Genomic DNA, 21420 nt, shown 5'->3' with positions numbered 1-21420 from the left:
AAAAACATTACCCTTGTGAGTTAGCAGAATATCTTTGAAATTTTAAGAAAGTAATTTGGATTCCAGTGCTTCTATAGTCTCAATAAACTGAAGTCTACTGGAGTGGGGCAATGCTTCAGGCAAACCTGAGATTGGGATTGAGTTATTTGCAATTAAAATCCGTATTTAAAAAATAATTGTAAAATTAGTTTTCTTCTTGTACATTTGTGTACTCTTTCCTGGTCTCAACCATAAAGACTGGAAGTTGACCTTACTTTGGATGTCTCTCATTTCTATTCAGTAATGAATGGTACTTCTGTTGGCCAACAATTTTGCATTTCCTGCTTGCATATTGGAAGTACTGAATCCTTACTAAGTACGTCCCTCCAAATACCCTGGTGAGATTGAGAATGTGGTATGCAGAGAATTTGTATTCCATATCATTGAATACTCCTTCATTGAGCAATTAACTGCTGCAGCAATAGGCTGCAGAAATGAGCCACCAGAAATTCAAATAACACTGTTTAAACAAGTCTGAGCATTGTACTTGAGTTAATGCCAGGTTAGGTACCACTTAGTTCTTGAAGCGTGACATTAATGTATGCACTGATGTACACCGTGAATGCTTACAGATCAGAGGGTAGAAGAATGGTATGGGTTTGTCTAACAGTGGTCCACAGCTTTGATCAATCGCCGTCCTGTTAGATCTGAGAAATTGTCCAAGAGCTGGTTTGCTTCTTACCAGTTGACCATTCACTGACTTATCAGAAAGCAATTTCTGTAACCATTTTGCCATGTTGCTGCCAACTTAGCTATTGCCGTATTTATTAGCCGGAAAGGTTATGGTATGAATCACAGAATGCAGAGTAAGGTATTTTAGAACACTCTGGCTTTAGTGCAGTAGACTATCAAAACCTTAAAGGAAACTGCATTGCATTTGTGTCAGACTGAAACATGTTAATACTAAGAATAAGAAGCTTGACACCATCCAGGATAAAGCAGCCTGCTTGTTTGACACTCCATCCACAATAATTCACTTTCTCCACCACTGATGTACAGTGGCAGCAGTGTGTACCATCTACAAATGCACTGCAGGAACTCATCAAGGCTCCTTAGGAAGCACCTTCCAAACCCATGGCCGCTACCATCTAGAAGGATGCATGGGAACACCACCTGGAAGTTCCCTTCCATCCTGACTTGGAAATATATCGCAGTCCTTTCACTGTCCTAGAATTCCCTCCCTAACAGCACTGTGGATGTACCTACACCACAGAGACTGCAGCTGACCAAGAAGGCAGCTCACCACTACTTTCTGGAGGGCAATTGGGGTGGGCAATAAATGTTGGTCTAGCCAGCGATGCTCTCATCCAATGAATGAATGTTTTTTTTAAAAAAATCCTCTTCATAGTTACATATGGCGTTGCAAATGTGCTTCAACATTGTGTGTTTGTCATTATGCAACTTTTTTGTCCCAACTGAAACAATGTGTATTCCCCCCCCCCCCCCCCCCCCACCCTCCTCCATTATTTCTCTCATCATCTTCCTTGTAAACTCAAGTTAGAGTACGATCCCACCGATATCCACCTTCATGGATATTACTCAAATGATCATTTTACAAGAGCAAACAAATTTGATATAATTGCAATTTGAGGGATGGCATGGTTAAATCCAATATGTCCCTGTGATTCCTACAGGATCTGCAACATCACAACATTTCAATTACATCTTTGTTGGAGTTGACTGATGTGAGATTATCTGCACTCCTTAAATAAGGGACTTGTTAAATTTTGCTCCCAACTTCAGATTTAGCAGGTACAAAATGAGACAGCCACAAATTCCTCTATCTTTTTGCCTCAAGAGATGGTGTTCAGCTGGCAAATATCTATGGTATCACCATACCGAGCACTTTGTCTCTAGTGAAATTAGTAAGCCGAAAGGCTGACAAGTCCCCTGCATCCCAGGACTTTAAAGGAAGTGGCTGCAGATCTAGCAAATGCAGTAGTTGTAATCTTCCAAAGTTCCCTAGATTCTGGAAAGGTCCGAGTGAATTGGAAAACTGCAAATGGGATGCTTCTATTCAAGAAAGCAGGCAGATTGAGGGCAAGCAACTAGGCCAGTCAACCCAACATCCGTCATTGTGGAAATGCTAGATTCGCTATCAAGGCAGTAGTAGCAGAACATTTCGAATGATATAATTAAACAGTTAAGGTGGTTCTGATGAATAGGAAATATAGTTTCAGGGATTTATTAAAGTTATTTGTAACAAGCAGGGTGAATAAAGGAATACCAGTAGAGTTAGTGCATTTAGATTTCCAAAAGGCATTTGGTGAGGTTACTGCACAAGAAGAGCAGTGCTGATGAAGGGGGTAATATATTAACATGGATGAAAGATTGGCTAACTTGGGTTTTCAAACTCAGAGTCACGACCTGCGTGTGGGTCGCAGGCAGGTTTCGGAAGGGTCGTGGGAGGAACGCCCAATGGCCACGACTGGCCTTTAGAAATACTGGCTATGGCGGACTTTTGAGATCGCACGCGTGCTAGATCAAGCAATGCGCAGGCCCGAACCCCAGCGGGGTGAACCACCTCCTTCTGACATCAGCGCGCTGTCCATTGCTAGTTTTTTTCAGTAAACGATGGAGTCTCTCACTGGAAGCGGCCCATACGCTGACATCACGTGTTCTGGACGCTGGAGAGATTCCTCCATTTTGTAGCTGCCAGCATTGCTGGTGTGAACTCCAGGGCCTCTGGTGACCAACCCACGAAGAAGAAGCTGAAAACTGGTACAAAGTAGCATAAAGATGATTACCTGAGGTTTGGGTTATTAACTGTGCCACTGCAAATCAGGATTCAAAGTTCATGTGTGTTATAGGCAGGTAAGCACTGGCAAATGAAAGTTTAAAACCCTCAAAACTTCAAAGACATTTGAAGACTAAACATGGCGAGTTCGAGGACAACCATCTTTATTTTTTTCAATGGATGCAGTGAGATCTTAAATCACAGCGGAAGTTATTATCAGATAAAACATTGAATAACAAAGCAAGTGAAATTGTGAGGACCAAGCAGGTTTACCTGTCACATTAAAGAGAAGTGAAAATGGTGGGTCACTAAGGTCAGTCGACGTGGGTCGCAAAGGTCAGCTGGCGTGGGTCATGCAGGTCGGCCGGTGTCGGCCGCAAAAGTCGGCATGGGTAGCAAAGGTCGACTGGTGTGGGTCCCAAAGGATGGCCGGATGGTAAAAATGTGTCCCAGGCAAAAAAAGTTGGAAAAGCACTGGGCAAATTAATAGGAAACAGGACAAATGGATCATTTTCACCGTAGCTCACTAATTGCTGGGGTGCCACACTGATCAGTACTGGGGCCTCAACTGTTTAAAATCTATATAATGACTTGTATAAAGGGACCGAGTTATTGCAGCCAAATTTGCTGACGATACAGAAATAGGTGGCAAATCAATTTGTGAGGAGGCTACAAGGAGTCAACAAAGAGGCATAGATAGGTTAAATGAGTGGGCAAAAATTTGGCAGATGGGGGTCTGATGTGGGAAAATGTGAGGTTGGTGAGACTGCTTCTGGAGTACTGTGTACAGTTTTTGGTCTTCTTATTTAAGGAGGAATAGACTTAAATTGGAAGCAGTTCAGAGAAAGTTCACTGGGTTGATTCCATAGGATGACTGGATTGTCTTTTGAGGAAACGTTGAGGCTATATTTGGAGTTTAGAAGGATGCGAGGTGCTGATTGGATATCGCCTTTGTGACCGAATCTACAACTACAGCGCATAGTTTCAGAATGAGGGGTGATGCATTTAAAGTAGAGGTGAGGATGATTTTTTTTCTTGAGGGCTGTGACCGTTTACCGTATTTACAGAGCTGTGGGGGCGGGGGTTGTCTATCTCAGCCTTGAATAGATTCAGATTCTTGAATTTTAGGGGATTTGAAGATTCATGGAAAGAGGCTGGAAAGTGGAGTTGAAGTCAAGATCAGATCAGCCATGTTCTTAATGAATAGCAGAACAGGCTTGAGAGACCATACAGCCTCTTCCTATTTCTTACGTTCTCAAAGCTTTTTTTTTCTTTTCTTAAATAAATTCAGGGTCCCAATTCTTTTTTTTCCAATTAAGGGGCAACCCGGTGTGGCAAATTCACCTACCCTGCACATCTTTTGGGCTTGTGGGGGTGAGACCCACGCAGACACGGGGTGTTACATTTTCAAAGCTGCCGTTCACTATTTGCATGATGTTTTTGCCCTTCTTGCAGACAGGCAGAAAGAGAAGATATGCGGCACTTAGTTTCCACACTTCAGAAATCAAAAACCAGGCGACTTGATTTCCTCAGCACGTAATGCCACAAAATGTGAGATGGTAGTAGGGAGAACAGGATAATTCTTTCAGAGCCTTAAACTTGAGCATGTTACAACATTCGCCCCAAAGTTCTGTTGTCTGAACTGTGTAATTCTGTTCTGTGTGCGTGTGTGTGTAATACATAAAATACTTGGATAATAAAACAGAAATAATGAAGCCACAGATGTTGCTTTCCTGGACAAAGCACAAAGAACAAAGAAAAGTGCAGCACAGGAACAGGCCCTTCGGCCCTCCAAGCCTGTGCCGACCATGCTGCACATCTAAACTAAAATCTTCTACACTTTCGGGGTCCGTATCCCTCTATTCCCATCCTATTAAAGGTGCTCCAGTAAACATTAAAGGCCAATGAGTAGGATATTGAACAAGGAGCAGGAAAAATTATAAATCAATCCTGCATAGTCAGATTGCATGTGTTTCATGAAGCTGCAGGCCTGTGTTAAAATTTGATCACAGTAAGAAGTCTTACAACACCAGGTTCATTCACCTGAGGAAGGAGCAGCGCTCCGAAAGCTAGTGATATCGAAACAAACCTGTTGGACTTTAACCTGGTGTTGTAAGACTTCGTACTGTGCTCATCCCAGTCCAATGCCGGCATCTCCACATCATTAAAATTTGATATTCTGTTTGTACATCCTCTTCCATTTTGGTTGCGAATGACTGGGGAGCAGCAGTTCCACTGCAGCCTTGTACAGTATACAACAGTTTAACCTTGACTTTCATCATTGTTTTGTCCCATTATCGAGAGCTAAATGGACAAGCAAAACCACTGAGCCATTTGAGCTCATCGATCCAAATTAGACCTATTGACGTATTTCCCAGCATAGGATCCATTAAGTGCCTTAATGATTCCTTTTACATTCATTACCTTACCAGAAGTGTATCCCAAATGTTGATTGCTATTGATTCTGAACCTTCATCCCACTGACATGGTTACTTCAGTTATGTTTTCTATACCATTTTTTATCTTGTGCCATTCTTAAATTTTTTGGGGGGTAAACTTTGTTGAAATTTTCACTCACAAGCAAGTTATTGTAGTTAATACTATAATGCAGATATTGTAGTTTAAAGAGAACGGGTGTAAATATTGGATGTGCTAAGCATTGGGAGAGAGGAAGAGTCATGCATTTAGCATCCTTGAAAGTGGAGAAGTCAGCAAGGGCAGATGAAATGTATTCCAGGCTGTTAAAAGAAGCCAGGGTGGAAATAGCGAAGGGTTTGACCATCATTTTCCAATCCTCACTGGATACAGGTACGGTGCTAGAGGTTTGGAGGACTGGTTCAAATTGTACCTTTGTTTAAAGAGGGTGCACGGAATAGACCGAATAAATGCAGACCAGTCCAGTCTGGTCCCAGTCTTGGGAAAATTATCGGAATCAATTCCGTGGGACAGGATAAACTTGTCATTTGGAAAAGCACAGATTAATCAAGGCAGTCTGCATGGATTTGTTCAGTGAAGGTGAGTGTGATTGATTGGATTGAATTTTTGAGTAAGTACCAAGCTGGATAAATGAAAGTAACACAATTAATGAATTTTAGCAAGGCTTTTAACGAGGTTCAAGATGGCAGAGAGCATAAATAAATAACAGCCCATGGGATCCGGGAATATAACAAGCTGGATACAAAATTGGCTCAGTGGCAGGAAACAGGGTAATTGTGGGTGGGTGTTTTTGTGACTGGAAGGTGGTTTCTAGTGGAGTTCCACAAGGCTCAGAACTCGGTCCCCTGCCTTTTGTAGTATATGTTAACGATTTGGACGTAAATGTAGGGGGCATAATCAAGAAATTTGCAGGTGACACAAATAATTGGCCGTGTGGCTAATACTGAGGAGGGAAACTGCAGACTACAGGAAGATATCAGTGAACTGGTCAGGTGGGCAGAAAAGTCGCAAACTGAATTCAACCTGGAAAAGTGGGGAGGTCAAATACTGCAAAGGAATATAAAATGAATGGCAGATTACGGAGAGGCGTGGAGGAAGCAGGAACGTTCACAGAGCTTTGAAGTTCGCAGTTCAGGTCAATAAGTTGGTTGAGAAGACCAATGGAATCCTTTCCTTTAATAGCCAAGGTATAGAATATAAGAGAGGGAGGTTGTGGCTGAACCATATAAAACGCTGGCCAGGTCAGAACTTGAGCATTGTATTTTTTTTTATTCGTTCATGGGAAGTGGGCACCGCAGGCTGGGCCAGCATTTATTGCCCTTGAGGGGACAGTTAAGAGTCAGCTACATTGCTGTGGATCTGGAGTCACATGTAGGCCAGACCAGGCAAGGATGGCAGATTTCCTTCCCTACAGGACATGAGTGATCCAGACGGGGGTTTTCACGACAATCGACAATGGTTTTATGGTCATCAATAGACTTTTAATTCCAGATTTATATTGAATTCAAATTTCACCATCTGCAGTGGCGGGATTTGAATCTGGACCTCTGGTTGACTAATCCAGTGACAATACCATTGCACCACCGCCTGTATGTAGTTCTGTTTACGTTATGACAGAAAGGATGTAATTGTATTAGAGAGGGTAGAGAGGAGATTTATGAGGATGTAGCCAGGATTGGAAAATGCAGCTATGAGGAAAGATTGGATAGGATGTGATTGTTTTCCTTGGAACCGAGGTGGCTGAGGAGAGCATACCCCTCTCAATGCCAGGTTCCCCCCTCCCCTCCCTTCCCTTCCCCTTCAAGGGCCTCGGCACAATCTTCCTCCACTACACATAATAGGGTACTCCCCCTAAATTGGGCTACCCAGTGGGCCCGCCCCAGCACTGCCTCCTCACACAGGTTTGCACTGCCAGGTTGGCACAGACTGGACTTCCAACCTGTGCCAGGGGCACTGCTCAGGCATGTCCCTCCCACCAGGGTCTTACTGTGGCTCCACGACAGATCACCTTAATTCTTTCCTGTCTTCATAAAGATAGTGAACCAGCAAAGTTTGAATAATCAGTGAGGGGGAGGGATCACGTGATGGGTTGGAACTTTAATGTTATGCAGATTCCTTTAAATGAGGTTGTCAGCCTTTCTGGGCGGAAATCCCATTCCATCACTGCCGAGAGGCAGGAAAATTGGGAAATGAGATATTGCCAGTGAGATTCCTGTGGTATTTTGCGCCTGCATCGCCATTCTCGCTGATGATGAACAGGTTAGCAGACAGGAAGCAAAACGTTGGAATAAATGGGTCTTTTTCCGATTGGCAGGCAGTGACTAGTGGGGTGCCGCAGGAATCTGTGCTAGGATTCCAACTGTTCACATTATATACTAATGATTTGGACGAGGGAACTAAATGTAGTATTTCCAAATTTGCAGATGATTTGCAGGTGACTGTGAGGAGGATGCAGAGATGCTTCAGCGAGTTTTGGACAGGCTGAGTGAGTGGGAATGTGCATGGCAAATGCAGTATAACATGGATAAATGTGAGGTTTATCTGCTTCGTCAGCAAAAATAGGAAGGCAAGTTATTATTTGAATGGGTGTGAATTGAGAGGTGGCTACTCGGCGAGACCTTGGTGTCCTCGTGCATTAGTCGCTGAAAGTAAGCGTGCAGGTACAGCAGGCAGTAAAGAAGGCAAATGGTATATTGGCCTTCATAGCGAGAGGATTTGTTTCCCACAATTGTATAGGGCATTGGTGAGGCCACACCTGGAGTATTGTGTGCAGTTTTGGTCTCCTTATCTGAAGAAGGATGTTCTTGCTATGGAAGGAATGCAGGAAAGGTTTACCAGGCTGATTCCTGGGATGGCAGGACTGTCAAATGAGGAGAGACTAACTCAGTTAGGATTATATTCATTGGAGATTAGAAGAGTGAGGGATGATCTCATATAAACTTATAAAATTCTAACAGGTTTAGACAGGGTAGATTCAGAAAGAATGTTTCCGATGATGGAGAAGTTCAGAACTAGGGGTCATAGTTTGAGGATAAGCGATAAACCTTTTAGGGTGAGGTGAGGAGACATTTCTTTACCCAGAAAGTGGTGAATGTGTGGAATTCACAACCACAGAAAGCAGTTGAGGCCAAAGCGTTGTGTAATTTCAAGAAGGAATTAGATATAGCTCTTGGGGCTAAAGGGATCAAGGGATATGGGTGGGATCAGGGTGTTGAACATGATCAGCCATGATCATGAAATGGGCCTATTTTCCTTAGTAGAGAGGTCAGAGACGAGCAGCATAGATTTATTGTGATTGATAGAAAGATTAGAGAAGAGATTAGGAAAAAAAACGTTTTTTAATTGGAGGGTGGCAAGAGTCTGGAACTCACTGCCTGAAAGGATATTGGAAGCAGAAACCCTCAACTCATTGAAAAGATGTCTGGATAAAGGCGGCTCGGTGGCACAGTTGCCTCACAGCGCTGAGGACACAGGGTTTGATCCCGGCCCCGGGTCACTGTCCGTGTGGAGTTTGCACATTCTCCCCGTGTCTGCATGGGTCTCGCTCCCATAATCCAAAAGACGTGCAGGGAAGGTGGATTGGCCACGCTAAATTGCCCCTTCATTGGAAAAAAAAAAAGAATTGGGCACTCTAAATTTATTTTTAAAAACGGTGTCTGGATATGCACCTCAAGTGCTGTAACCTGCAGCCTATGGAGCAGATGCTGGAAAGTGGGATTAGTCTGGGTGGCTCAGACAAGGTGGGGCAAGGAGCCTCTTTCTGTGCCATACATTTTCTCTGATTCGAAGTTCTCTCACACTGAAGACCATGTTTTTATCTCTGCCTTTGAGGCTTGCATGTTTTCTGGTGTTTTTGTGACTATAACTGAACATTCAAGATACGATCTGGTTGTCTGATCCAAGCTTGATAATGTATGGCACTTGATGTACTGTACTAAAAGGGCTAATCTAGTTGAGATGAACTCTCTAATTTGAAATAACTGCCCATATTTTCTAAAACATTAATTTATTGTCCAGACCGTTTGCCTATAATTCAGTGGCGAAAAGGGAATGTATGAGTTGGCTGTCATTGGTTCAGCATCTGATTTCTTCTTTGAAAGAGTGACTCACCTTCAAAATGTTTCACAGTTAATATGAAACAGATGAGTTTTGTATCATGCACAGCTTGCATTCCCTTCACCCGGAGTTGATACAATAGCTGCACTGTCCAATCAAGACAGCTTTATCAACAATGTCATAAAAATAAAGATACATTGTGCTTCTTTTGGACTCTGTGAATTCGTTCCTATGCATCGTGCTCCAATATTTTGCAATCTTGTGGAGCTGGCTACCACGTAGCCCAACTCCTGAAACAAAACACTGCAGTTCAACATGGTGCTTTATGTTTTTTTTCCGGCTTTGAGAGTTTTGTATACGGTGTCTGGGTGGGGTGAACAGTACGTTCAGGTGTTGGATTGGACCTGGATGTTAATCAAGTTGATTGTTGCAGTAGATGGAGAGCCACCAAAATAGATCTTCACTGCAATCCGATGAATGAGGAGCAGTAGATTTACTTTTGGATGTGTTTCTGACGAACCGAAATCCACATTGAAAGTTAATTGCACTGTTGTAACTTATTTTTATGTGACTAAAATGTTCCGCAGAAGTTGAGAGCTTTTATCACTCCAAACCAATTTCTGGTTTTGAAAGACCTTCATGTCTCAATAAAATATCCTCGGGGGCAATGCAAATACAGAGCAAAGCGCCATTGTTCCAGTTTTCAGAGTTTCTGACTACTTTTGTTTCATCAACAGGCTTTTGGGAATGCGAAGACTGCTCACAATAACAATTCCAGCCGTTTTGGTAAATTCATTCAAGTGAACTACCAGGAGACTGGCACTGTACGGGGGTGAGTAATGTGATGCATATGACCAGATTAATGTTTTTTTTAAAAAAGAGAAATGACTTCGAATTTTTTGACCCCACCAAAAGAAAAATCATAGATTTGTCGAGTAAATTACCAGCAAAGATTGTTAAAGCAGACATTATAAAATGGGTGCAGGGTGATTTTTGCAGAGAGGAGGTTAAGAGGTATGAGAGGATGGATGGATGAGTGGGATTTGCAATCTGTCAAAAGGGACTGAATTATTTAACTGATGAGACTTTCTTCCTTTAGATTCTTCTTTTGGTGATATGGATGAATTTAAGGAAAGCCTGATTTCCAATGTTTGTAAATTACAGCACTAGCCCCCCCCCCCCCCCCCCCCCCCCCCCCCCGAGCTATTTGTTGCTGAGCTCCGGGGCCAGTACAGTAGCACAGTGGTTAGCACTGTGGCTTCACAGTGCCAGGGTCCCAGGTTCGATTCTCCACTGGGTCACTGTCCGGTGGAGTTTGCACATTCTCCCCTGTTTGCGTGGGTTTCGCTCCCACAACCCAAAAAATGTGCAGGCTGAGCAGATTGGCCACACTAAAATTACCCCTTAATTGGAAAAAATGAATTGGGTACTCTAAATTTATAAAGAAAAAAAATATCATTCAGGAATATCTTGCATTCTATAGGCAGGAGCTGTTGCTGAGATAATCATTGCAATGAATACTACATCTTATCAGCTCCTCACTTTGCTTGGTGACTCATCAGTATGTGAATATCAATTTTATGTTTGAATTCTTCAGTTCTATAGATCTGAGCCATAAAAATCAAACGGTGCATGTTTCACCCAGTTCTTTGCTGACTTTGATACAATCTCAGCTAAGGCCAGTGAAGTGCTCCAGTGGGACATGGGGATAAAATCACCCATGATTCCTGCTTTCGATTGCAACCCACTGTCCCCTACTGGCAAGATTGTGTGCAAATGCGATGAGAAGGATGGGATCGCTAATGACAAGTGCATCCTATTGTAAAGCAGTCTGCCGGCTCACTCTTGGACAGTGTACTAGAAGGATGCCACAATGTGGGTTTGTCTTCTATACTTTATTGAATTCGAGATGATGTGATTTTCCTGTGATGTAGAGCATACAAGTTGTGGGCATTATTACAGTAACTTTTGCTGGTTGACCACATTTAAAGGTATCTAGAGAATAAATTGTTCTCACAAAGATTGGAAGACTATGTTAAACTGTGCCTTACATGCAGGAATACATCTGAGCTTCAAAGTAAGGAGACAAATGGTACATGAGGATAGAAGTGGGCATGGAGCATGAGAACATTGGAGAAAAGGGGCAGCACGGTATTGTAGTGGTTAGTACTGCTGCTTTACCGCCAGGAACCAGGGTTCGATTCCCGGCTTGGGTCACTCTCCGTGCGGAGTCTGCACGTTCTCCCCATGTCTGCGTGGATTTCCTCCGGGTGCTCCAGTTTACTCCCATAATCCCGAAAGACGTGCTTGTTGGGTGAATTGGACATTCTGAATTCTCCCTCCGTGTACCCGAACAGGCGTCGGAATGTGGCGACTAGGGGCTTTTCACAGTAACTTCATTGCAGTGTTGAAGTAAGCCGACTTGTCACACTAATAAAGATTATTATTATAATGAAGATTAGGATTTTAGAGTGGAATGGGAAAGGTGGGTGGAAGCAGGCAATTTTACACAGATGGGTAAGAACAATTTTGGTGACAGTGGATGGAAGAAAGAGGAGGTTGGGTTGGCAGTGCACCAAATTTATGTCTCATTTTTGCATTAAGCAGTTTTTGGATTTGAGGTTGGAGACAGCAGAAGAGGGTGGCCTATGTTTTGCTGATGTTCAACTAGAGGAAGTTTGAGTTCAATTAGGTTGGTTAGTGTGTAACCAACTTTTTGATAGTGAAGTACCAGCACCATAGAGCTTTGTGTCATCTTCACATATGTAAAAGCTTACTATTTCATTCTGTTTTTATAACACCAAATGGTAGGTCATAAGTAGAGAAAGAGGAGGGGCATTGGTTGGCAACCCCAGGAAACATCACAAATGACTGTATTAAACAAAGAAATAAACTGTCCTTTCAACCCTTTTGAGGCCTAGCATAAGTCAGTGGCCTTTATGTCCTTAGTGAGTAAATGAGTGGGAGACAATAATCTTTATTGTCTTAAGTAGGCTCACATTAACACTGCAATGAAGTTACTGTGAAAATCCCCGCGTCGCCACACTCCGGCACCTGTTCAGGTAGTAAGAGGGTGAATTCAGAATGTCCAAATTACCTAACAAGCACGTATTTCGGGACTTGTGGAGGAAACCCACGCAGACACTGGGAGAACGTGCAACTCCACACAGACAGTGACCCAAGCCGAGAATTAAACCTGGAACCCTGGCGCTGTGAAGCAACAGCGCTAACCACAGTGCTACTGTGATTGGAGAGGAATGACAGAAAGAAAATCATGTGTATTGTTGATAGATGTCAAATAGGAAGCTAGAAATTGATGTGTGAGGGAGGGGGTGGTGGGAAGAAACTAATTGTATTTACATAGATCCTTTCACAACCTGAAACCCGAAAGGCCTTTGCAACCAATTAATTGCTTTTGAACTGTAAATTACAGTGTTGTATGTATCAAAATGTGGCAACCAATTTGCACATGGCAAATTCCTACAAACAGCAATTGATAATGATCTGATACATTTTGGTCATGTTGATTGAGGGATAAATATTGGCCAAGATAACAGGGAGAGCTCTCTTGTTCTTGGGAATAGTATCATGGGATCATTTGCATCTGATTGCGAGCACTGTCAGGGATTCTATTTAACTTCTCATCTAAAGTGCAGCACCTCTGACAGATGGACGCTTCCACACTTGCACGAGAGTATGGAGTCAAACTTGCTTTTCTTGCTCCAGCCTCTGAAGTAGGATGACTCCATAACCTGACTCATAAATGATGGTGCCACTTCTGATTCATGTCTGACACCTAATGGTCAGGAGGAGGGGTGGTGGTGATGCAAGCAGCTTTGCTTCTTGACAAAAGCCATGAATTTCCTGGATGAGATTTGCATGAGGTGGGGGGATTCTATAAGGGTGTACTATGTGGAGGAAGGTTTTTGAGTTTGTTTCTATTATTTGGAGACACCTTGGAATAGTAAATAGCTTTGGCAGGAGAGAGGGAGGGAGAAATGCTACAATTTGAAGTGAGTTAACCATAGCTGGCGATGGACAATCAGACCAGATGTAACTGTGTTTGAGCTTATGAATAAATTGTCTTATTTCATGAGTAATAAAGCACGTTCTGCAAAGCTAAACCATAAAATTAGTGACATTTCAATTTAATTTCAAAACGCATCTTTGCTGTTTGAGAATAGGTAAACGTGTTGACGTTTTGAATCCCTTGATGTTTGTTAGCCTAAACCCCAATTTTGAAAAGATTTCTAGTTCATCCCTTTGAGATTTTGCCCATGCAAATTGGTTGGAGATTTGTGTAACAAATCGTTACCTCTTTATTGCCGTTCAGCCAGGAGGTGATAACACCAGCCATTTTCTACGATTTTGTTTTGTCAAACTAAAGGCAACTTTGAAGAGAAAGGCATGTGCCCTCAAGCAAGCAATTTCATAACATTTGGTGAACATCTGTAAGATTAAGCCATTCTCCAGTTATTGTATTCATCTGCTATTTTAACAGAAAGACGTGCCAACTCCGATAACCCCATTCCCAATAATAGATTTTTTTCAAAAATGTAATAATTATGCAAATGTAGGACAGTGAGAAAATCCATTAGATGGTGAAAACTCCTGCAGCATCCTTGCTAATTATTGACAATGTTATCGCCTTGGGAGGCTGAAAAAAAAACAGGGTAAAAATTTAACAGTCGCAAATTGTGCGTGTGCGTCTAATTCAGTAGAATTGCATATTTAAGAAGACCCTAAAGGTGATTTGATTTTAATTATTCACTGACTGGGTATAATTTCTGATTACTGAAGTTCAACAGTTCCAAGTTCCTAGTTATTTAAATGAAAGAAGGCAACACGGTGGTGCAGTGGTGAGCACTGCTGCATCGATTTCGGCGGGAGAACAGCTGGTGAGTCAGTTTCAGCGGGAGCAGTGCGGAAGTGGCTGCTGGGAGGTACGTCTGTCCTTTAAAAGCACTTGTCTTTGCAGGGGCAGGCCAGTCGATTTCGGCGGGAGTGGAGCTGGTGAGTCAGTTTCAGCGGGAGCAGTGCGGAAGTGGCTGCTGGGAGGTAAGTCTGTCCTTTAAAAGCACTTGTCTTTGCAGGGGCAGGCCAGTCGATTTCGGCGGGAGTGGATCTGGTGAGTCAGTTTCAGCGGGAGCAGTGCGGAAGTGGCTGCTGGGAGGTAAGTCTGTCCTTTAAAAGCACTTGTCTTTGCAGGGGCAGGCCAGTCGATTTCGGCGGGAGTGGAGCTGGCTGGTTAGTCCATTTCAGCAGGAGCTGAGAATTTTTTTTTTTTTTAAATTAGTGTTTTAGGCAGGAACAGGAAGTCGACCCGCGGACGTCTGGGAAGACCCTAACCAATAAATTCTGGTGGAGAGGAAACCCGAGACACTACACGTGTAGTGTCTCCCACCCGCCCTCCTCCTCTAACCTAATAATAAAACCCATTGGTCTGAGGTAAGTACCATATTTTATTATATTATATTATTATTTTTTATAAAAAATTTAATTTAGTTGTTAGCCAGATCTTGGTAGAAAGTTGGAGGAATGGCAGGGAAGGGAGTGCAATGTTCCTCCTGCAGGATGTTTGAGGTGAGGGATGCAGTTAGTGTCCCTGCTGATTTTACCTGCAGGAAGTGCAGCCATCTCCAGCTCCTCCAAGACCGAGTTAGGGAACTGGAGCTGGAGTTGGAAGAACTTCGGATCATTCGGGAGGCAGAAGGGGTCATAGATAGCAGCTTCAGGGAATTAGTTACACCAAAGATTGGAGATAGATGGGTAACTGTAAGAGGGACTGGGAAAAAGCAGTCAGTGCAGGGATCCCCTGCTGTCGTTCCCCTGAGAAACAAGTATACCGCTTTGGATACTTGTGGGGTGGACGACTTACCAGGGGTAAGCCTTGGGTACGGGTCTCTGACACGGAGTCTGTCCCTGTTGCTCAGAAGGGAAGGGGGGAGAGGAGCAGAGCATTAGTAATTGGGGACTCGATAGTCAGGGGCACAGATAGGAGATGTTGTGGGAGCGTGAGAGACTCACGTTTGGTATGTTGCCTCCCAGGTGCAAGGGTACGTGATGTCTCGGATCGTGTTTTCCGGGTCCTTAGGGGGGAGGGGGAGCAGCCCCAAGTCGTGGTCCACATTGGCACTAACGACATAGGTAGGAAAGGGGACAAGGATGTCAGGCAGGCTTTCAGGGAGCTAGGATGGAAGCTCAGAACTAGAACAAACAGAGTTGTTATCTCTGGGTTGTTGCCCGTGCCACGTGATAGTGAGATGAGGAATAGGGAGAGAGAGCATTTAAACACGTGGCTACAGGGATGGTGCAGGTGGGAGGGATTCAGATTTCTGGATAACTGGGGCTCTTTCTGGGGAAGGTGGGACCTCTACAGACAGGATGATCTACATCTGAACCTGAGGGGCACAAATATCCTGGGGGGGAGATTTGTTAGTGCTCTTTGGGGGGTTTAAACTAATGCAGCAGGGGCATGGGAACCTGGATTGTAGTTTTAGGGTAAGGGAGAATGAGAGTATAGAGGTCAGGAGCACAGATTTGACGTCGCAGGAGGGGGCCAGTGTTCAGGTAGGTGGTTTGAAGTGTGTCTACTTCAATGCCAGGAGTATACGAAACAAGGTAGGGGAACTGGCAGCATGGGTTGGTACCTGGGACTTCGATGTTGTGGCCATTTCGGAGACATGGATAGAGCAGGTACAGGAATGGATGTTGCAGGTTCCGGGGTTTAGGTGTTTTAGTAAGCTCAGAGAAGGAGGCAAAAGAGGGGGAGGTGTGGCGCTGCTAGTCAAGAGCAGTATTACGGTGGCGGAGAGGATGCTAGATGGGAACTCTTCTTCCGAGGTAGTATGGGCTGAAGTTAGAAACAGGAAAGGAGAGGTCACCCTGTTGGGAGTTTTTTTATAGGCCTCCTAATAGTTCTAGGGATGTAGAGGAAAGGATGGCGAAGATGATTCTGGATAAGAGTGAAAGTAACAGGGTAGTTATTATGGGAGACTTTAACTTTCCAAATATTGACTGGAAAAGATATAGTTCGAGTACAATAGATGGGTCGTTTTTTGTACAGTGTGTACAGGAGGGTTTCCTGAAACAATATGTTGACAGGCCAACTAGAGGCGAGGCCACGTTGGATTTGGTTTTGGGTAATGAACCAGGCCAGGTGTTGGATTTGGAGGTAGGAGAGCACTTTGGGGACAGTGACCACAATTCGGTGACGTTTACGTTAATGATGGAAAGGGATAAGTATACACCGCAGGGCAAGAGTTATAGCTGGGGGAAGGGCAGTTATGATGCCATTAGACGTGACTTGGGGGGGATAAGGTGGAGAAGTAGGCTGCAAGTGTTGGGCACACTGGATAAGTGGAGCTTGTTCAAGGATCAGCTACTGCGTGTTCTTGATAAGTATGTACCGGTCAGGCAGGGAGGAAGGCGTCGAGCGAGGGAACCATGGTTTACCAAGGAAGTGGAATCTCTTGTTAAGAGGAAGAAGGAGGCCTATGTGAAGATGAGGTGTGAAGTTTCAGTTGGGGCGATGGATAGTTACAAGGTAGCGAGGAAGGATCTAAAGAGAGAGCTAAGACGAGCAAGGAGGGGACATGAGAAGTATTTGGCAGGAAGGATCAAGGAAAACCCAAAAGCTTTCTATAGGTATGTCCGGAATAAGCGAATGACTAGGGAAAGAGTAGGACCAGTCAAGGACAGTGATGGGAAATTGTGTGTGGAGTCTGAAGAGATAGGCGAGATACTAAATGAATATTTTTCATCAGTATTCACTCCGGAAAAAGATAATGTTGTGGAGGAGAATGCTGAGCCCCAGGCTAATAGAATAGATGGCATTGAGGTACGTAGGGAAGAGGTGTTGGCAATTCTGGACAGGCTGAAAATAGATAAGTCCCCGGGACCTGATGGGATTTATCCTAGGATTCTATGGGAGGCCAGGGAAGAGATTGCTGGACCTTTGGCTTTGATTTTTATGTCATCATTGGCTACAGGAATAGTGCCAGAGGACTGGAGGACAGCAAATGTGGTCCCTTTGTTCAAAAAGGGGAGCAGAGACATCCCCGGCAACTATAGACCGGTGAGCCTCACGTCTGTAGTGGGTAAAGTCTTGGAGGGGATTATAAGAGACAAGATTTATAATCATCTAGATAGGAATAATATGATCAGGGATAGTCAGCATGGCTTTGTGAAGGGTAGGTCATGCCTCACAAACCTTAGAGTTCTTTGAGAAGGTGACTGAACAGGTAGATGAGGGTAGAGCAGTTGATGTGGTGTATATGGATTTCAGCAAAGCGTTTGATAAGGTTCCCCACGATAGGCTATTGCAGAAAATACGGAGTCTGGGGATTGAGGGTGATTTACAGATGTGGATCAGAAATTGGCTAGCTGAAAGAAGACCGAGGGTGGTGGTTGATGGGAAATGTTCAGAATGGAGTACAGTCACAAGTGGAGTACCACAAGGATCTGTTCTGGGGCCGTTGCTGTTTGTCATTTTTATCAATGACCTAGAGGAAGGCGCAGAAGGGTGGGTGAGTAAATTTGCAAACGATACTAAAGTCGTTGGTGTTGTCGATAGTGTGGAAGGATGTAGCAGGTTACAGAGGGATATAGATAAGCTGCAGAGCTGGGCTGAGAGGTGGCAAATGGAGTTTAATGTAGAGAAGTGTGAGGTGATTCACTTTGGAAGGAATAACAGGAATGCGGAATATTTGGCTAATGGCAAAGTTCTTGAAAGTGTGGATGAGCAGAGGGATCTAGGTGTCCATGCACATAGATCCCTGAAAGTTGCCACCCAGGTTGATAGGGTTGTGAAGAAGGCCTATGGAGTGTTGGCCTTTATTGGTAGAGGGATTGAGTTCCGGAGTCGGGAGGTCATGTTGCAGCTGTACAGAACTCTGGTACGGCCGCATTTGGAGTATTGCGTACAGTTCTGGTCACCGCATTATAGGAAGGACGTGGAGGCTTTGGAGCGGGTGCAGAGGAGATTTACCAGGATGTTGCCTGGTATGGAGGGAAAATCTTATGAGGAAAGGCTGATGGACTTGAGGTTGTTTTCGTTGGAGAGAAGAAGGTTAAGAGGAGACTTAATAGAGGCATACAAAATGATCAGGGGGTTGGATAGGGTGGACAGTGAGAGCCTTCTCCCGCGGATGGATATGGCTGGCACGAGGGGACATAACTTTAAACTGAGGGGTAATAGATATAGGACAGAGGTCAGAGGTAGGTTCTTTACGCAAAGAGTAGTGAGGCCGTGGAATGCCCTACCTGCTACAGTAGTGAACTCGCCAACAGTGAGGGCATTTAAAAGTTTATTGGATAAACATATGGATGATAATGGCATAGTGTAGGTTAGATGGCTTTTGTTTCGGTGCAACATCGTGGGCCGAAGGGCCTGTACTGCGCTGTATTGTTCTATGTTCTATCTCCGCTCCAAGGTCCCAGGTTCAATTCCGGCCTCGGGTGACTGTGCGGAGTTTGCACTTTCTCCCCGTGTTTGCGTGGGTTTCCTCCGGGTGCTCCGGTTTCCTCCCACTGTCCAAAGATGTGCAGGTTAGGTGGATTGGCCAGGCTAAATTGTCCCTTAGTGTCCAAAAAGGTTAGGTGGTGTTACTGGGTTTTGGAGATAGGGTGGAGGCGTGGGCTTAAGTGGGGTGCTCTTTCCGAGGGCCAGTGCAGACTCAATGGGCCAAATGACCACCTCCTGCACTGTAAATGCTATGATGATTCTATGAAGGGTTATTTTAGGTATCCGTATCCTTGCCATCTTCAACTCAGCATCTGAGCATGTCATATGATTTATTTTTCATGAGCCAAGTGAAACAGCTAGTGTTGTTCAGTAGCAGATAGGCACTATCTATTATTCCAAATACGATTTCCATTAATTTACAGCCAACTAATCATCATGAATACAAATGTTGTGTACTTGACCTGCTAAATATTTCTCAGTTTTGCAAAGAGTGAAGCTAAGTAAAATATACACAGCGCAGAAGCGAGACATTTGGCCCAACTCGCCTTGCGGGTGTCTGTACACCACTCATAGAAGCAGGATAAGCCGACTTAACCCCTCAAACTGTTCCACCATTCAATGAGATCAAGGATGGTCTGTGACCTAATCGCCTGTACCTATCTCTCCCCTCCCCACCCAAATCCCTTTACTCTTAACCCATTGACCCAGCATCAGCTATGAGGAAGAGAGTTCCAAACTTCTACCTCCGTTTTGCATATGGAACTCCTTCCAAACTTTGCTTCTGAAAAGCCTAGAACTAATGTTAGGCTAGATTCTTTTAGAGGCGAAACTATCAGCTCCTGATATTTTGCAAAACTTTCAAACCAAAATTCTTAATTATTTTAAGTTGGAGGAAATACAACCTTGGTTTGTGTATTCTTGCCTTAATTAAACCCTTGGAGCCCAGATATCATTTGAGTAAATCGCCTCCAGGGCAAATATAAGTATTTTGGAGGATGAGTTCATGGAATACATTCCAGACAATTTCTGGAACGATACGTCATGGAATCAACCCAAGAAAAGACTGTTTTAGATCTTCTGCAATGAAACAAGATTAATTAAAAATCTGAGTGAAGGACTGATTCTCTGAGGAAAAGAGATCACATATATTAGAATTTTACACTGAGCTTGCAAGTGACATGCTTAAGCCTGAAACTAGAGTATTAAATTTAAATAAAACCAATTGTATGGTACGAGTTGGTGAAGATAGATTGGAAATTCAACTTAAAGATCTGATGTTAGAAAAGTAATGGTGGGGCAGCACGGTGGCACAGTGGGTTAGCCTTGTTCCTCACGGCGCCGAGGTCACAGGTTCGATCCCGGCTCTGGGTCACTGTCCGTCTGGAGTTTGCACATTCTCCCCGTGTTTGTGTGGGTTTCCACCCCCCCAACCCAAAAAAGATGTGCAGGGTAGATGGATTGGCCACGCTAAATTGCCCCTTAATTGGAAAAAATTAATTGGGCACTCTAAATTTATTTTAAAAAAAAAGAAAAGTAATGGTGAATATTTTAATATTTCATAATTCTCCATGAATATGCATTTAAAGAGAATTAACAATTTGCAGGAAAGCTGATCCACCTGTGGCTAACTAAGGATAGTATTGAGTTAAAGGAAGATGCTTATAAATATGCCAAAGAGAATAGTAAACCTGAGGATAGGACGAGTTTTATAAACCTACATTGGAGAACAAAAAGTTTGATAAAGAAGAATATGACAGGATTTGAGAGTAATTTAACCAGGGATATAAAATAGATTGCAAAAGTAAATAAAAACGACCAGGGCAGTAAAAATAAAAGTAGATCCCTTAGAGGCTGAGTTGGGAGGAATTTAATGGAGCATAGGAGGACTGCAGCGATGTCTAAAAATGTCTGTCTTCTCGCAGCATCAAAAATAAATAAGCTGGTCCTCCCTCACATTGCTGTTTGTGGGGTCTTAGTTGCGCCAGTTTTGGAGATTGAAGAATCTGGCTCCCCCAAGTTTGGCCACTTTTCCAAAGCAAGACCTCAGCAGCAAGGAGTCCAGAAATGCTTTCGGGATTATAAAAATTGCAGTTACAAAGCTAAAATGAGTCTTACAAAACATATCCCCAAAAGGCTCCTTATTTGGTCAGTCCACCTTCCACGGGGCTCCCTTATAGATATTTAACTATAAAACCCAGTAATATTATCCAAGGCAAACTGCTGCAGTTTTAATAAAGGCACACCATGTGACCTCAAACCCGCTTCCATTCTGCTGTGGAAATCCAAGACTTTAGAACAAGACTGGACATTTCTGACTTAGCTGGATGGCTCATTCAAACTGCACCGTCTCCCAGCCCAGAGCTGTTTCTAGAAAATCTTCCCCTCTCAGCCAACCATTAAGCTCTCCACAGTAACTTAAAATACCTTTTCTCCCCCTTTATCTCGGGCTCCAATTTTCTCCCAACTCTTTGAAACTCAAATCCGTTCCAATACAAAATCTTTCATCTTTCTATTTTGTCGCTGCTTCCGGGTCAATAAAATGTAATATACGCTCTTCTGTATACCCATGGAACTGCTGTTAGATGCAAAGTCTTTCTTGTCACCTCTAACTTCCCTTTGATATTCAAATGAACTCTCAACTTCTCTAAAAATGTAAATGTTCGGCCCAACCTATTTACTCATACCC

General features: G+C 43.6%; 1 protein-coding gene across 10 annotated transcripts in view; it reads left to right on the top strand.

The window, feature by feature from the left end:
• myo9aa (myosin IXAa) overlaps window positions 1–21420 on the top strand; it is a 341249-nt gene that overhangs the window by 149727 nt on the left and 170102 nt on the right. For all 10 annotated transcript variants that reach the window (XM_072492693.1, XM_072492695.1, XM_072492687.1 and 7 more), the window contains exon 3: window positions 10006–10100. In XM_072492693.1, coding sequence (XP_072348794.1) covers window positions 10006–10100 — 95 coding nt within the window. The remainder of the gene's footprint in view (window positions 1–10005; window positions 10101–21420) is intronic.

This window comes from Scyliorhinus torazame, chromosome 30, assembly GCF_047496885.1.
Source record: "Scyliorhinus torazame isolate Kashiwa2021f chromosome 30, sScyTor2.1, whole genome shotgun sequence".
Classification (NCBI taxonomy): domain Eukaryota; kingdom Metazoa; phylum Chordata; class Chondrichthyes; order Carcharhiniformes; family Scyliorhinidae; genus Scyliorhinus; species Scyliorhinus torazame.
This window is presented reverse-complemented; position numbering and strand designations above follow the sequence as displayed.